Consider the following 17703-nt stretch of genomic DNA (forward strand, 5'->3'; position numbering starts at 1 on the left):
AGAAGAGCAAGTCAAGCCCAAAGCCGAAAGTAGAGAGGAAATTATAAAAATCAGAGCAGAAATCAATGCAATAGAGACTAAGAAAACAATCCAAAGAATCAACAAATCAAAGAGTTGGTTCTTTGAAAGAATAAATAAAATCGATAAGCCCCTAGCCAACCTTATTAAAAAAAGGGAAGAAAAAGCTCAAATTCATGCAATAAGAAATGAAAAAGGAGAAATCACTACAGACCCAATAGAAATACAGAAGATCATCAACACCTATTTCGAAAACCTCTACTCTCAAAAGTTTGGTAACACAGAAGACATAGACAGATTCTTAGAAGCATATGAAGTGCCAAAGCTAGATCAAGAGGATGTAAAACTGTTGAATAACCCAATCTCTGTTAATGAAATTGAAAATGTAATTAAGTCCTTACCCACCAAGAAGAGCCCAGGCCCAGATGGATTCACTGCAGAATTCTACAAGAAATACAAAGAAGACCTAATGCCGACACTCCTCAAACTATTCAATGAAATTGAAAGGGAAGCAATCCTTCCTAAGTCATTCCTGGAAGCAAATATTACTCTAGTACCAAAACCTGAGAAAGACCCAATTAAAAAAGAGAACTATAGACCGATCTCCCTAATAAACACAGATGCAAAAATCCTCAATAAAATATTGGCAAATAGGATCCAGCAAATCATCAAGAAGATTATACACCATGACCAAGTGGGATTCATCCTAGGAATGCAAGGATGGTTCAACATACGCAAATCAATAAATGTAATCCACCATATCAATAAAGCCAAAAATAAGAATCACATGATCATTTCTATAGATGCAGAAAAAGCCTTCGATAAGGTTCAACATTTATTCATGATAAAAACTCTACAGAAAATTGGAATAGATGGTCTTTACCTCAATATAATAAAGGCCATTTATGACAAACCAACAGCCAGCATCATACTAAATGGCCAAAAATTGAAAGCCTTTACTTTAAAATCAGGCACAAGACAAGGATGTCCTTTATCACCACTCCTATTTAATATAGTACTGGAAGTACTAGCCAGAGCAATTAGGCAAGAAAGAGAAATAAAAGGGGTAAAGATAGGAAAAGAAGAAGTCAAGATGTCATTGTTTGCAGACGACATGATACTCTACATAGAAGACCCCCTAAGCTCCATTGAAAGACTTTAGATACAATAAATAAATTCAGTAATGTGGCTGGATACAAAATCAATACTCAGAAATCAATAGCATTCCTATACTCAAACAACAAAATCACAGAGAGGGAAATAAGAGAAACTGGATTATTCACATTAGCAAGCAAAAAAATGAAATATTTAGGAATTACTCTTACGAAAGAAGTGAAAGACTTATACAGTGAAAACTATAATACACTGAAAAAGGAAATTGAAGATGATCTCAGAAAATGGAAAGACATCCCTTGCTCATGGATAGGAAGAACAAACATTGTGAAGATGGCCATTCTCCCAAAATTCTTATACAGATTCAATGCAATCCCAATAGAAATACCATCAACATACCTTATAGATCTAGAGAAATCACTCCTAAATTTCATCTGGAACCAGAAGAGACCTAGAATCGCAAAGGCAATTCTAAGCAGCAAAGGCAAAGCAGGAGGCATCACAATCCCTGACTTGAAATTATACTACAAAGCAACAGTAGTAAAATCAACATGGTATTGGAATCAAAACAGAGGCGAAGATCAATGGAATAGATTAGAAGATACAACCACAACTACAAACACACTCAACCACCTTATCTTTGATAAAGGAGCCAAGCAGGTTCACTGGAAGAACGACAGTCTCTTTAATAAATGGTGCTGGAAAAACTGGCTCTCCATTTGCCAAAAACTAAAGCTAGACCCATGTCTATCACCATGTACTAAATTAAAATCTAAATGGGTCAAAGATCTCAATATTAAAACAGAAACACTAAATCTACTGGAAGACAAAGTGGGTAGAAACCTTGGAGACATAGGAGTAGGTAGAGAATTCATGAACAGGACTCAAACCGCACGGGAAATACTTCCCAGAATCAATAACTGGGACCACTTCTTATTAAAAAGTTTCTGCATGTCAAAAGAAATCTCCAGCATAGTGAAAAGAAAACCCACAAACTGGGAAAAGATTTTAGTGAACTCTCTCTCAGACAAGGGACTCTTGTCTAAAACATATAAAGAATTAAAAAAACTCAGACCTCCAAAATTCAAAGATCCAATCCAAAAATGGGCATCTGAGATGAATACGCAATTCTTACATGAAGAAATGCAAATGGCAAATAAATATATGAAAACATGCTCATCATCATTGGTCATCAGAGAAATGCAAATTAAAACCACACTGAGATACCATCTCACTCCTGAAATAATGGCTAGGATCAAGAAAACCAACAACAACAAATGCTGGAGAGGCTGTGGGGAAAAAGGAACTCTCCTGCACTGTTGGTGGGAGTGTAGACTGGTACAGCCTTTGTGGAGGTCTGTCTGGAGGTTTCTCAAAAAGTTGGGACTGGAAATCCCATTTATTCCAGCTATTCCACTTCTAGGCATATTCCCAGAAGAAATGAAAGCATCATACCACAGTGATATATGTGCACCTATGTTTATAGCAGCACAATTTGTAATCGCCAGATCTTGGAAACAACCCAAGTGTCCATCAACTGAGGAATGGATAAAAAAGTTGTGGTATTTCTATACAATGGAGTATTATTCAGCTATAAAGAAGGATTACATTGAGATATTTATCAATAAATGGGCGCAGCTTGAGACCATACTCATAAGTGAAATAAATCAATCTCGCATGTATGAATACCGAAGTTTCCCTAATGTAAGTAATGATTCAAGTATATGAAAATATGTGGCAATCATGATTCCCCATTATGTGGCCTTGAAGCCTTATAAAATTTTCACTTATTAATTAGAAAGGCTTTATTCTGGGCTTCTTGATATGGAAATATTTGAAGCTATAGTATATGAAGTTTTATCCAAATATCTCAAGGAAAAAGACAGACACTATGGTAACTATTATTCTTTAAAAAAATTAGTTATTTCTTATGTTTATTTTAATTAAGGGAAAAATTAAAAAAATTAGGATATATAATAGTAACTCTTTTCGATTTCCTATTAACCTGTTTTGAAGTCCTGTAATACTCCCACGATCTTGTTTTGATTGATTAGACTCTGTTCCATTCTGTGGGATAGTATCAAGTCTGAGGGTATAGGCAACTACTTTGAAGGCAATAAGATTCACTAAGATGCCCATTCAGGTTTGACTATTGTCTCCTTTGGAAGTCCTGTAATGTTTACAATGTCTAAGTTTTATTGGTCTTGTTCTCTACTGTTTTGTCCAACTTTATAATATCTAATGAGATAGACAAATCTTTTTAAGGAAACAAGAGACAACGTTGATAACTATTGTTAATAACCGTGTACTCTGTTCTACATCATGTGCTAAGTCTATCCTTGGTTTTGACTGACAGCTTTGTTCTGCCATATTTGACTTTATTCCCCCCCCCAAAAAAAGTAACAAGAACTAAGGAGTAATAAAATCTAAAATGTGTAAATTTTGTTGTAAAAAAAGAGGAAGGGAAAAAAAAAAGAACTCTAACGGATATAACAGCAAGTGTGTATAGGGGTGTTGAATAGCTGACTATATTAATGTTTTTGGATCATTGAACACAGCTGTTTGTAGTCTCCCTGTTTGAATGTCTACTTTGTATTCTTTGATACTGTGATTTGAGCAACTATTTCCAAGATGATAATATGTAATCTATTAACAGGTGATTTCTTACTGTTATCTTTTTTTTTGTAGTTCTGTATTATATGTAACCTTACACTGCTTTGTTTTGTTTTGTGTTTTTCTCTTTTTCCTCTTAAATAAAAAAAAATTTAAAAAAAAGAGTTCTGACTCAAAGGAAAATAAAATTAAATCAATGGAATGCCTAATAACATAGGTAATCCAGAAATGCTTAAGTGGGGTTAGCTGATTAGGAAGAGACTTGTGAACTCTATTTTACCAAAATAGAGAAAGGAAGGAACAAAACAAAGATGGGGAAGGAAGACAGAGGGCAGAAGAGACAAAAAAAGAGGATGAGAAGAGAGAAGGGTAGGAGAAGAAAAAGGGGAGGGCGCAACCTGGAGAAAGAGGAGCAAAAAAACAGAACGTGAAACTAATTTAGCGTTAGAAACATACCTGCTGACTGGGGTGACGCGTTAGTGACCACACTGGCACCGCTGCTTTGGTCTTTAGTTATGGCAGGTGAGGCACTAACACCTGGTTCGTACCACAGATTTCCATACAAAGTTTTAAAAATAGTTGTTAAATCTTCTTGACTAAGGATGAACTGTTAAAAAACAGGATTTCAGAAAAGAAACATACGCACAGTGGATTTGGTTCTTAACATTTCTATCTGCTGTACTTAAAATCTAAAAACATGACTGTTTACTTCGGCCATCTACAAAATCAACTTTTAAAAGCACTGAAGAAATACCATTTTCCAAACGACGATGTGATCTTTAGTAGTTTATGAAATAAGAAATAAATTAGACACCTAAATCGATGACACTAGTAGTTATGAATGCATCAAATCAAAAATGTTAACATTTGAAATGAATTTTAAACTGCAGCCATCAAGCTACCTCACATTTCTGGTCAGTACATACGTCTTATGAATAATCAAAACAATATATCCCATTTGGATAATGAAAAACATTTAATGTATGTATTACGTGATCATTTTTATTTGAGCCACAGACTATGTGCTAGGTATACAGACTATGATCCTGGGTTTAAAAGCTGAAGCAACCAGATATGGTGGCGCACACCTGTAATCACAACACTACGGAGGCTGAGGCAGGAGGATTGTTGTAAGTTTGAAACCAGCTTGAGCTACACAGTGAGTTTAAAGGCAGTCCGAACTGCATAGTGAAACCTTGTCTCAAAAAAAAAGCTGGAGCTAAATTACAAAATTTCACTTCAGCCAGGGATTTAGCTCAGTGGCATAAGCACCTGCCTTTTGCAAGCATGAGGTCATGAGTTCATTATCTGGTATAAAAACAAGAACAAAAAATTTTAGTTCATATGCACTTAGAAGAACTCAAAGAGCTAACTAACTTCAAAACTTGTGTTTTTTATTTTCATTTTTTAATTTTTCTTCTTAAAACAAGATCTTGCTATGCAGTTCAGGCTAGCTTTGAGTTCATTTTGAAGCCCAGGTTGGTCTCAAACTTGCAAAGATCCTCCTGCCTCAGCCTCCTGAGTGCTAGGATTACCGGTGTGCACCACCACACATGGCTCTTCTATTGTATGTTTCAGCTTGGCTTGGTCACAATAGCTATTTTGTCAAACATCATCCTAAGTGTCTCTATGAAGATATGTCATTAGGAAAGAGAAACATTTAAGTGATTAGACTTCTTAGTGAATCACATTACCACAATGTGGGTGAGCCTCAATCAGGGAGTTGAAGACATTCACTGGAAAAAAAGAGCAAACTACTTCAAGCAAGAATTCTCCTGACAGAGTACCCTCAGATTACTGCAAGGTCAACCCTTTCCTTTACGATATTCTACTGGCCCACCTTGCCACTTTGAACTTGCCCGCCTCCACAATCATAGGCACCAACTTCTTAAAATAAAACCCTACCACTCACACACATACCCTCGGTGTTGTTTCTGTTTCTCTGGAAAACAATGATATAATACAATGGTAACTATAAAAAACAATTTACTGATGTACACTTAATCAGGACACTTTTTAAAATTATTTCTGCTAGGTTTGTGAAAACTATTCTCATTGTTATAACCCAAAGGAATAATTTTATTCTCAAAAAATGTAACACTAATATTGGTACCAGGATACCTTCAACTGAATTTCAAAGATGATATGCTAGTTTTTCACTAATCTAGTTTTTAAGATGAAGAGAATGCGTATCTTATTCACACTGCTTATTTTTTTGACTTTCATCCATGCTTTTATTCATGACATTTAGTTTGTGACTATTATGTAACAGCCACTGTGAAAATATTCATATACATAAATCCTATTAAAACTTCTGCACAAACCCAGTTAGTACATGTGTCTAAATAGTACTGTATGTCTCTCCGACACAGACTAATCACCACCCTTCACTCCTGTCAGCAGTACTAGAAGAAGCTGGAAGGACCCTAGACTGCTCCCTGTGGCTCCTTCCTGTCAGGATAGGCTGGGGGCAGACCCCCAACCATCCCACAGGCCTGAGTCACCAAAGAATGGAGAACACTAAATGAATCCAAGCCTGAGTTTTACAATTAAATATGAAAGCTTTCATGTCTGGTAACTTAACATGTCTGTTAATAAGATGCTGTTTCAATTATGACCAAGCTGATAATACCTGGACTATTCACCCCAAATTTTTAATGTTCCAAAGTAGTGTGTTACAAGAACAAGACAGAAACCAATAAGCAGCTATCAAGTTACCTCCATGGGTTTTAACTGAGCATTTACATTAAAACAAGGAACTTCCTGGTACCAATCCCAGGATAGATTTCGCTCAACAACCACTTCAAGATTTAATGGCAGTAGTAGATCCAGTACTTCTTGGTACTCCTCATTAATAAACTGAGACCTGTAAGGAGAAATAAAGTTGTTACGGGTGGTTCTATACACATTCAGATAAGAAAAAAGATCAATTTATCATTTTATATAGCACAATAGAAATCAATGATTGTGTGTGTGTATCAACTTTACCAGGTTTCTGCATATCAAAATGAAAAAAGGTCCATCCTACTAGAAACCAAGTTGATTTTCTCTAAGCTGCAATGTTTAACTTTTAAAAACAGGATTTTAAAATACGATAAAAAATGCCAAAAATATAAAAATTGATTAGAAAATTAAGAATTATCACTAGTCAGTTAAAAAAATTATGTAACACTTTACTATAAAAATTTTTAAATTGCTCATTTAAAGATGTAGTACATATATTCCCTTCACAGAAAACAGAACTGTACCTTAAAGTTTTCTATTCCCATGGATTCAAATAATAGCTGGTTATGAACAATTTCACATTAAGTGGACCTTGTGTGGACCTTCCAAGCACTTAGACAAGACTGACGCCCAGTGGTAAAGACAAGAGCAGTAGGTCACAGACACCTTCTAGGACTATGGAACCATAAAAGCCTTCTTTTGTACCTTCAAATGACAATCTCTAAAGATTAGTCTTCACTATTGTACTTCTTTTATCAAAGTAGTTTGCTTTTAATACAAACTTTCATCTAATTTACATATATTTTTGTAAGTCAAGATGTGATTAAAGAAGATACACAAATACTGTAATTTTAGTAAATTTGGACTTTTTACAAAGTTGGAACTTCCAAGGTTATCTAATGCTTACAGCTTTAAAAAGTTACTGCTGTATATTTATAGCCTATTATTAAAGCAGAAGTCTCTCACCTCAATCTCATCATTTCTGAAATAACTCAATTTAAAAATCATTCTACATTTTCCAATGCCTTTATTAAATATATTGTTCATTTCTTATATCAACTAAAATCTGGCTAAGAAGTTCTGAAAACAGGTCAATTTTTCTCCAATACTCTATCTCGAGGTAAAACAAAAATATTGTCTTCATTTCCTTTAAGAATAGTAACACCTAGGTTTACCACATTTAACTGGTTAGTGCTTATTTTTAAGAGTGAGATTATTGTATCTCCAGTATATAAAGGCCTCACTATATTCTTTTATGCTACCAATAGCCTCCTGCCTTTTAATTTCTTTCATCTCCATTATACATCAATATGATTCTCAATATTTAAAAGCTTTTCCTTTTCCCTGGTCACGCCTGCTTGTCAAAAATTTAGCCTTACTTGATTCCAACTAGCTGTTGAATTTTCAATGCAAATTATGAATCATAGCATTAAAATATAATCAAATACAGTTAACTCACGGTTAACAAGCACAAGACCCTCAACGCTACCTGGAATACATTCTGGTTTCTGCTTGCTCTTTCTTAGTCTCTTTTAAAGGTCCTTTCCCTTAAATACTGGTGTTACTCAACACTCCTCTCCACACATCCCACTCTACAATCTCTGTGATTTTTCCATTCCAATGGTTTAAAAACTAAGTATTACAAGTCTCTCAAATTTAGAAATCTAAGCAAGATCACTTTCTTAATATTCAGAAAATATGTTGAATTACATTCTAGATCTCTCCGTATGAAAGTCTAAGAACTACATTCCAAACTACCTTCCCCTCAGTGAGATCACTAAGATCCCATATCATTTTTCTAAATTGTTGTCTTATGTGAAGGAACTGAACTATCATCAGTTACTGTGTTTTCTATACTTGTGGCCTTGGATGAATTCTGATTTCTCCTCTCTCTTAATTTCCACATTCAATAACCAGTTGCTATTGACTGTAATTTTAAAATTTCTTGTAATTGTTAAACTACCATTACCTCATTCCTCTACCTCAGACTAACTCATCTGTAATTCTTGAATGAATTACTACAATAGTTACCAAACTATTCTCCTAACCCACAGTTTTGTCTTCTTTTGACCTATTTTTTCATACCTTTCTAAAATCCAATGATCTATGTTTTCACACAATAGCTCATTAAATAGCACACACTATAACAACTTAATGAAGTAGGTACTACTTATTAATTGCTTATAAAGATAGCACACTATCATACTTGTTCCTACCACAGTCCTGAGACACATTCGGTGCTTAGTTAAAAAAAAAAAAAGTGTGCCTCCGAATGCTTCAATTTACTACTGTTTTGAGATAATTTACAGACATTAGCACATGGAAGAGGAATCCAGAAGGTCAGGAAACTCCCTGACGCAAGAAAATAGTGCTGAGAGTCCAAGAAGACCAAGTCAGCTAATGTTCAAATGTCAGAGAAAAGGCAATTACAAGGAAAATTTATAGCACTGTAGCTTATATCAGAAAATAAATATTTCAAATTAATAATGAGTCACCATCTAAAGAAACTTAGCAACCTAAACCTAAAGTAATAAATATGAAATTAATGAAAGAAAAACCAGAAAATAGAGAAAACAGTAAAATTATAAGCAGGTTACTTAAGACCAGTAAATTCTAACCAGGCGTATCGGTTAAAAGGCATAAGCAACTGATATTGGTAATAAGTAGAAGAGGAGAGAACCTTACAGTTAAAAATGACTAAGAAGGGACAGTATGAACAATTTTATGCCATTAAGTTCTACAACCTAAATAAACGAAGTCATTGAAAAATATCACAAATCAGTCAAAAATTTGAAAGTTGTTACAAAAAGGGAAACTGTAGTTTAAAAACTTCCCATAAAAAAACTTCAGCCTCAGATAGCTTTACTGGTGAACTCTAACTTAATAGTTACCGAAGATATAATACAACTACTCATAAACCAATATACCCTAGCAAATGACATACTTTAAAGACAAATAATTTACTGTATGTGAACTATTTCTCAAAACTGCTTCAAAAATATTCACTTGATAAAATGAAGGACAGGGACAAGAAAGAGCTCAGCCAGAGGCCAAAGAGAAGCAAAACTTAGGGAAAGAAAAAAATGAAGAGATAAATAAAATAAAACAAAAGAAATTGACAGGAAGAAAGACATTGGTTAAGTTAGAACAATAAAAAATGATGAATCCAAGATGGGAAAAAACAGGTAACTAGAAACAGCACTGAAACACTGAACACACTATATAAATGCCCTGGAACTATTGGGATACTTCTTTGTTCACTGACTTCCTAATCCTTTGTCAAAAGATTATTAAGATCATACTCCACTGTTTATTTGCTTAAAGTATCAGTTCCTTAAACATAGAGCTGATTGATTAGTTTGGGTGTTACTGTGTTTACAAAGTGAATAAACAAGCTACAATCCATTCCTTCTACACTTAAAATTTATAACTACCCAAAAAGTGTATAAATATATTTTAAAAAAGCACAAATGCACTTCTTCAGTAATAAAGTTTAGTTTCCTTAATTACTTATGAAGCAATTTCTAAATATTTGCTGGTTTTTAAAGAGTAAAGTTACAAGTAATTTTGCTAAAAAAAATGCGTTTGGGAGGGACAATCACAAAACCAAGTATAATTATAATAAAACTCTATATAATAAAACTGTTCTATAGAATAAAATACTCAAGATATTGAAGCTTTCAATATTAAAAACTAAGAAAAAAGACCGCATACTAACACATAGAAAGGCTTACCTGTAAAGTCTCATTTCACTCAGCTTGATTGTTATGAGGTCAATAACAGGTGGAGGATTGCTCTGGCTCTCTGTCACCATAATGAATTTATTGGTCATTGTAATTAATCCAAAATCAGCTACAAAAATATTTGTTGAATCTGGCGACTGTGGGATGATTACCACTGGGGCGTTTATCTTAACGTCCAGTGCTAATCTTAAACTCCTTTGTGCCAGTTCTTTTACACCAGTAGCAGCCATTTCTGCTGCCTGAACAGTTGCTTCAGCCAAAGCTTCTTTAGCTGCTTGAAAATTATCTATAAAAGCCTATAAAGATCACAAAATTATATTCTTAACGTTACCATTAGTGGTCTTATTACATATATAATTTACATAATTTTACTTTCTGGCTTTTAAGGTTTGTGTTGAGAATTTAGCTGCAATTCTAATGAGTTTCCTGTGTGCTTTTCTTTAACAGCTTTTAAGAGTATGTTCTGCTGTTAGACTTCTAAGATTCTGAGTATGATGTATCACACAAAGGTTCCTAGTAATTTTACTTCCATACGAAAAAAACTGCACTTGATAAAACCAAGCTTTATCCAAGACATAATTATCTACATTAATTTTCTGCTAGGAAAAATGAAAAAATACAAAAATATTGATAAACCAGAAACCTAGCCCCCAGAACAGTGGGTTGTTTCACTGGTTATTTCACTTCTTGTTCAATTTGCCCTAACAGCTTAAACAACCTTATTTTCACAGAAACCCTCAGTTGATAGCCTACTGTTTTGGTAAGATTTTTTTTAGAAGATTTCAAGAACTCTCAAATAAATTTTATAATCTCCAAGTTTTCTAGATTTATATTTAATTTTTATCTTCATAGGAAAAGTAATATTTTATTTTCAGTGATATTTAAGCAGACGTTTATCACAAGAGATCTTAGTGACCTAATTTTTTGACTAATAAAAGTAAATTAGACAAAGATTACTTATCCTCACTGTCTTTTAAACAAAGATTTTTATGGTTAAAGAAAAATTGCAATTTAAAACATCACAAAACAAAAATACTCAAAATTCTGAATTAACACAAGAGCGTTCCACAGCTCCAAAACTATTCATATAAATACATGAATTTCCTCTTTGCTTTTAAGTTGCCATGTTTCACCTACTTAGTCCATTACATCCTTAGATTTGATTATCTGGTTTGAACACCGAAACACAGAATGCAGTCTAAAACAAGAATGATTTCATAGAGATACAAATGATATTCAGGAGAAAAATAAGCGCTGACAGCAAGGATAAAATGGGGAAAAAATAGGAAAGCAAAACTAAGAATTAAAAACCTTAGGATTGAATCAGATAAGGATTACTTTAACTGCTTTTAGTATCCAATATGCACAGAACTATAAGAAAAAAGAAAACATGTTTCTTATTTTGCTTAAGATTAAAGCGTATTTCAATTATGTGTGGTAGTTTTAAATTAGGCTTCTAGGGGTGGGGCTTCAGCTCAGCAGCTTAAGTGCCTACTTGGCAAACGCAAGGTTGTTTGAGTGCAATCCCCACTACGAAATAAATAAATAAATTAGGCTTCTAAGTTAGAATTAAAGTATTATATACTTACCAATATAGAATATAGAAATTTTGTGAGAAAAACTACTTCGATACAACCAACAGTTAAATTAATCTGAAGGTCTACCACACTCATGTCTGTGTACGCAGAACCAGCAGTTGCATCCATGTAAGAAATCATTCTGAAGCTGAAAACCTCTTTTTCAGTGATATAAACAGCCTAATAAGAGAAAATTTCAATTATTACAATCCATTTTTGAAGTAGCATGCTGTCAGGACAAAAATAAAGAGAGAAGCAGTGCCACATACACATATTTAGAAAACCTTCCAAACATTCAAGCCAGTACACAGGGGGACAAATAAGGAAACGATTTTACCTGTTTTATTAGAACCTACTCCCTAAATTTATATATTTATTTTTTCAAGTTAAGGGTGGCAGAACCTCTTCAGTCTCAAGAAATTAGGAGGTTTGATATACCATTTTTTAAAATGGAGAACAAAAAATGTAATTTTTAAAATTTGGAATTTATACTTTTGTACGAAATATGCATGATATAAATGTATTTAAAACTTGGAAAAACATCTACAATTTACTAAAATTTGCTTCTTCTAAGTTGAAGTATAAAAACAGATTTTTCAGATTCTTCAAAGGGGTCTCCTATTCATTTTTCTACTTCTCGCTCTTTATTAGTTTGTGAAATCATCTTAATTACCAACCAAGGATGATCTACAATGACTTACAATTCCAAGCTCTGCAGCTGCAGAAAAAGGCACTGACAAAGCCCAACGTTCACTCATGAAAAATTGATTCACAATGAAAACTTTCACAGATATAGAAGACCCTTATGTCACACTGATAAAAGCCATTTATGCAAACTATTGCCAATATCAATTAACTAAAGTGGGAAAAACTGAAAGATTTACCACTAAAATCACAAAAAGGATGTTCACTATCACCATTCTTCTTCAATACAGTGTTTTGAAACTTTAGTCAGAGCCATCAAGAAGAGAAAGACATAAAAGGGATAAATATAAAAAGAAATTAAGTTACCATCATTTGCAGATGTTATGATCCTTTACACAAAAGACCTCAAATTTCCACCAAAGGACTTTGAGAATTAACCAAATTTAGTAATGTAGCAGGACAAGAATCAATGAATTCACTAGGGAAATGAATCAGGAAAACAATACCATCCCTCAATAACATCAAGAAGAATTAATAAATACAAAGGAATTAACCTAACTAAGGAAGTGAAAGATCTCTACAATGAAAACCACAGAATTCTAAAACAGGACATCAAATGGAGACAGCAGAAAATGGAAAGAGATTTTGTTTCTGGATAGGCAGAACCAATATTGTCAATAGCCATGATTTCAACACTGATATACAGATTTAATTCAATCTCAATAAAAATACCAACAACAGTCCTCATAGAACGATATAAAAAAAACCAAAATTCACAGGGAACAAAAAACCCAGAATAGCAAGAGCAATCCTGAGAAACAAGAGCAAAGCAGCAAGAACTACAATCCTAGACTTTAAATTATATTACAAAACTACAGCGATTAACAACAGCATGGTACTGGCACAAAAATAGGTAAGTGGATCAACAAAACAGAACAAAGGTTGCAGAAATAATTCCAGGCACATTCAGCCATTTCAGGCCCCTTAGACAGAGGAGCCAAGACTTTACCCTGGAGGACAGATGGCCCCTTTAACAAATGCTGCTGGGAAAACTGGCCATCCACATGTAGGAGATTGAAGCCAGGCCCATGTCTCTCAACATGTACTAAATTAAAATCAAAATGCAACTAATATCTACATATTAAAGCAGAAACTTTTAATCTGTTGGAAGATAAAAACAGGTAAAACTCTTGAAGTTAAAGAGAAGCAAGAACTTCTTGAACAGAACACTAATCGCTTAAGAAACATCAACATCCAACAAATGGGATTATATCAAAGTAAAAAGCTTCTGCACAGCAAATGAAACATCAACAGAGTAAAGAGACAACCCACAGAATGGGAAAAAAGTTTTGCAAGATACTCCTGAGACACAGGACTAATGTCCTGACACATTAAGAATTCAAAAAATTAGACCCCTCTCATCAAAAAATGGGACCACTGAAGTGAATAGATACTTCTTAGAAAAAGTATAAATGGCCAATAAACATGGAAATGTTCATCACCTCTAGCCATTAGAAAATGCAATTTAAAATGAACTGTAAAGCCATCTTATTCTAGAAAAAATGGCTATGACCAAGAAATCAAATAACAACAAATGCTAGAGGCTGCAAGAAAAAAAGAACCCTTCCACACGGTTGAGAGAAATGTAAACTAGTAAAACCACTGTGGAAATCAGTATGGAAATTCCTCAAAAAAAGCAAACTAGAAATTAATTTGATTTAGCTATTCCCCTTCTAAGTATATCTTTCTGAAAGAGTTAAAGATACTATATTATATTCTTAACCCATGTTTAGAGCAGCACGTAACAGTAGCTAAAACAACTCATAATAGTTAAATCTTGGAAATGGCCTGTACATCTATGGAAAGCTTTAGCCTTTATACACAATAGAGTAATACTCTGCAATATAGAGGGATAAATTTGAGTCACAAGAAAATGGATGTATCATAAGAAGATAATGTGAAGTGAGGTAAATCATACACATAAGCTTAAGTATTACCTAAGAAATCCGAGGTAAAAATAAGAAGCAAAATTTTGAGAAGGGGACCAAGAGATGGAGGGAGGGTTTAAGGGAGAGAAAAACAAAAGCAAAAAGAACAAAGATGTGTTATATACATACACCAACTCCCCGTGATGAGTGTTACCATTACGTGGAATCATTATGTGCTGTAAACATGAATACCAATCAAAATTAAAATTATAAAGAAAGCACAATAAGTCTAGTCCGCCTGGGCCATTCTTTTACCTGTAAGTAAGCCTTTTTTACTTGTAAAGAACGTATCTCTTTTTACTTCTAAAATGGGCCTTTCTCTATGGATGGCTATGCTTCTGTTACTTGTGAAAGTTACTTCTGATGCGTCATCATCACCCTTCTTCAGAAAGATCTGTAGACTGTAATGTGCAAGTTAAATCCCTTTTCTGTTAACCCCTTTTATTCAAATTTCTGCCCCTGAACAAGTGTAAATATACTCACCTTGACGCAGTGTCTTTCTCTTGAAGGCTAATACTCTTTCTGTGTGTACTTTAAAAATTTTGTCTAAAAAATCTCATTATGCCTCCTGTTAATGTCCCTTCAAAATTATTTTTCTCTGATGGATGTCAGTGGACCTGTAATCTGTAGCACGGGTAGGAAGAGTCAGGGTTCCCCATTTCTGCTTCAGGGTCTGAAGGTGTTTGAAGTTACCCAACTATGTGTGCTTATATACGTGTGCCAAAACTCAGAACTCTGCACAAATAGTGTAAGTCTTACTGTAGGAAATTATAGCTCAATAAAGGTAACCTTAAAAAGTAAAACACAAAAGCTATCAAACAAAGTAATACAAAATACCTAACATAAAGAATACTATGTAAGAATTACCAGCACCTTACAACCTTCCAAATATGCCAAGAACATTCCTTTTAGGGCTGCTATTTCTTCTACCCGTTCTTTCCACAAGGCTTGAATCCATAATTCACTCTGAATTATGTACTGTTATGGTTTGTGTCTGGGTGCCCCCTCAAGCCTCACGCTGTCATGGAGGTGGCTGAATTGTCTGTGACTGGTTTGTGTCTAGTGCTGGGATTGGTGGTGCGAATGAGGCACCCGCCCGGAGGCCTCGGGAGCCAGCATACAGCACAAAGGAGAGAAGGAGGCAGTTTCCCTCTTTTGCCCTTTTCGCTCTTGTCTCTTCGGCTGTCATGAATGGCTGCCCCTCTGCCACACCACTCTGCCCTGGAGCCAGCTGAGTACAGACTGACACCTCCAAAAACTGTAAACTACATAAACCTTTTCCTGCTTCACTTCAGGCATGTAGTATTTTGTCTCAATGAGAAAAAGTATTCAAGACAACTAGTTTCAAACCTTTCCTCTGCAAATAGGTATTTCTTGATAATCCTAAAATGATCCTTATGCATCACATTTTCCAAATGTTCCCAAACCAGCATTTTAAAAGCACTCACCACTCTTTAATAGTTTTATATTACTGATTATGCATTCCATGGAGTTTTGTACCTTTGTTGATTGTAATAGTCCAAAATCTGTTAGGAAAAAAATCGAAACATTCTCTGCTAATCAGATGAGTAGGACTATCCCTCTCTGCACCTAACTATAGAGATTTGCTCAAAACAGTTCAGAGCAGAGAGCTAAGGCCTAGACCTACCAGGTACAGGTAAAAAGAAAACAAAACACCACAGTACAAAATGAGTAACTAAAAGCTTATACATTTAGTGCCAAGTCCTTCACAGCCTTCAACCAACTGGCTTGTATCTAGTGTGTCAGGCTTATGTTTGTCTTATAATACTTGTTAACAAAGCAGATTATCCTAAAAGGAAAAAAAAGAAAACTTCAGATACTTTCAGGATGCGGGGCCAGATGTGTATGTGTCCACAGTCTAACCCATACAAAGTTTTCAAACAGATCTAAATATTTAGGCAGAATGACAAAGTTCTTTGGAAAATCATAGGTCAGAAGACATGTGGCAGTAATGCCTAGGAAATTCTGTGCTTCAAGTCTAGCCTAGTAATTTTTTAAGAGAATGATCCTGTGAGAAGAAAAATCAGCATACACTGATGAAGTATTTAATCTGATAAAGAAATGTTTCAGCAAGAATACTGTCATATTGCAACTCTTACTGAAATAACCACATCACAAATTTATTTAAGTTAAGAAGTAATTTGCTCTTCTCCACAAACAGCTCTAAATTTCATTGTGTCCTGAGATTTAACTCTCAATTTACAGAAAACAAGATATAAGATCCAAGATCCAAGATTTAAAATCCAAGCTCTTAAAAAAGTCTAAGGAATACGATAGTAACAAACGTATGCAAAAGAGAATGTGCAGGAGATTGATTAAAGAATACTGATAGAATAAAACACTGCAATAAGCAGCGTTATCAGGGAAATGCACCTTGTAGGTCCTCATCCAAAAAAATTTTTAAAAATTGTCAAAGTTAGGTGTGGTAGCACAGGCCTGTAATCCCTGCACTCAGGAGGTGAAGGTAGGTGGATCACTGCTAAGTTTGAGGTTAGCCGGGGCTACATGGTGAATGCAAGACCAGTTTTGAACTAGTGAGACTCTTGTCTCAAAAACAAAAACAAAAAAACCCCCCACAAAAACAAAAACAAAAAACTGTGAGACAATGAAGGAAATAAAAGCATTCACTAGATATATGATGACATTAATGATTCTTTATACTTTAAAGATGAAACATCAGTAAATTTTCTTTGTTGACCTAATAAGATGATTCTAAAATTTATATGTAAACACAAAGTTCTAAATTCAGGTGAGATATTACTGACAAAAGCAAGTTGGAAGAGAATTTTTAAAACAGAAAAAAAAAAAATCCCGTTTGATACAGGTAGTATGGAAATGCGAGGCAGCAGAAAATGATGCCGAGTGTAGACTGAAGAGCCCAAATGCCTGGTTCTCACAGTTAAGCTGTCACATGAAGCCCTTTGCGCTGAGTGATAGAGTGGTAACTGTTAGGTGCTTCATTTTCTTTGTCCCTAAAAAATGAAATTTTAATCTGAATAGGGCTTACCATGATTAAACAAATGCTACTTCAGTAAATGATAATGAAAAAATAAACTGCTATATGGGGCAAAAATGAAATTGCACTTCCGCATCAACAATACACAAACAAGTACCCTCACTGATGAATTACACAAACATTTAAGGAAAAAATAATTCCAATTTTATATAATGTTTCCAGAAGAAGAGAAGAAAGCACTCCTTAACTCATCTTACAAAGCCAGTATTTACCTGACAATGAAGACAGAAAACTAAAAAATTAAA

General features: G+C 34.3%; 1 protein-coding gene across 5 annotated transcripts in view; it reads right to left on the minus strand.

Moving 5' to 3' along the window:
• Positions 1–17703, minus strand: part of Vps13a (vacuolar protein sorting 13 homolog A) — a 228565-nt gene that overhangs the window by 127275 nt on the left and 83587 nt on the right. For all 5 annotated transcript variants that reach the window (XM_063249548.1, XM_063249570.1, XM_063249575.1 and 2 more), the window contains 4 exons: positions 11801–11968; positions 10203–10507; positions 6463–6610; positions 4201–4351 (listed from right to left, as the gene is read on the minus strand). In XM_063249548.1, coding sequence (XP_063105618.1) covers positions 4201–4351; positions 6463–6610; positions 10203–10507; positions 11801–11968 — 772 coding nt within the window. The remainder of the gene's footprint in view (positions 1–4200; positions 4352–6462; positions 6611–10202; positions 10508–11800; positions 11969–17703) is intronic.

Source organism: Cavia porcellus, unplaced genomic scaffold (assembly GCF_034190915.1).
Source record: "Cavia porcellus strain 051 isolate PalLab524CR breed Dunkin Hartley unplaced genomic scaffold, mCavPor4.1 scaffold_1, whole genome shotgun sequence".
In the NCBI taxonomy this organism is placed as follows: Eukaryota; Metazoa; Chordata; class Mammalia; order Rodentia; family Caviidae; genus Cavia; species Cavia porcellus.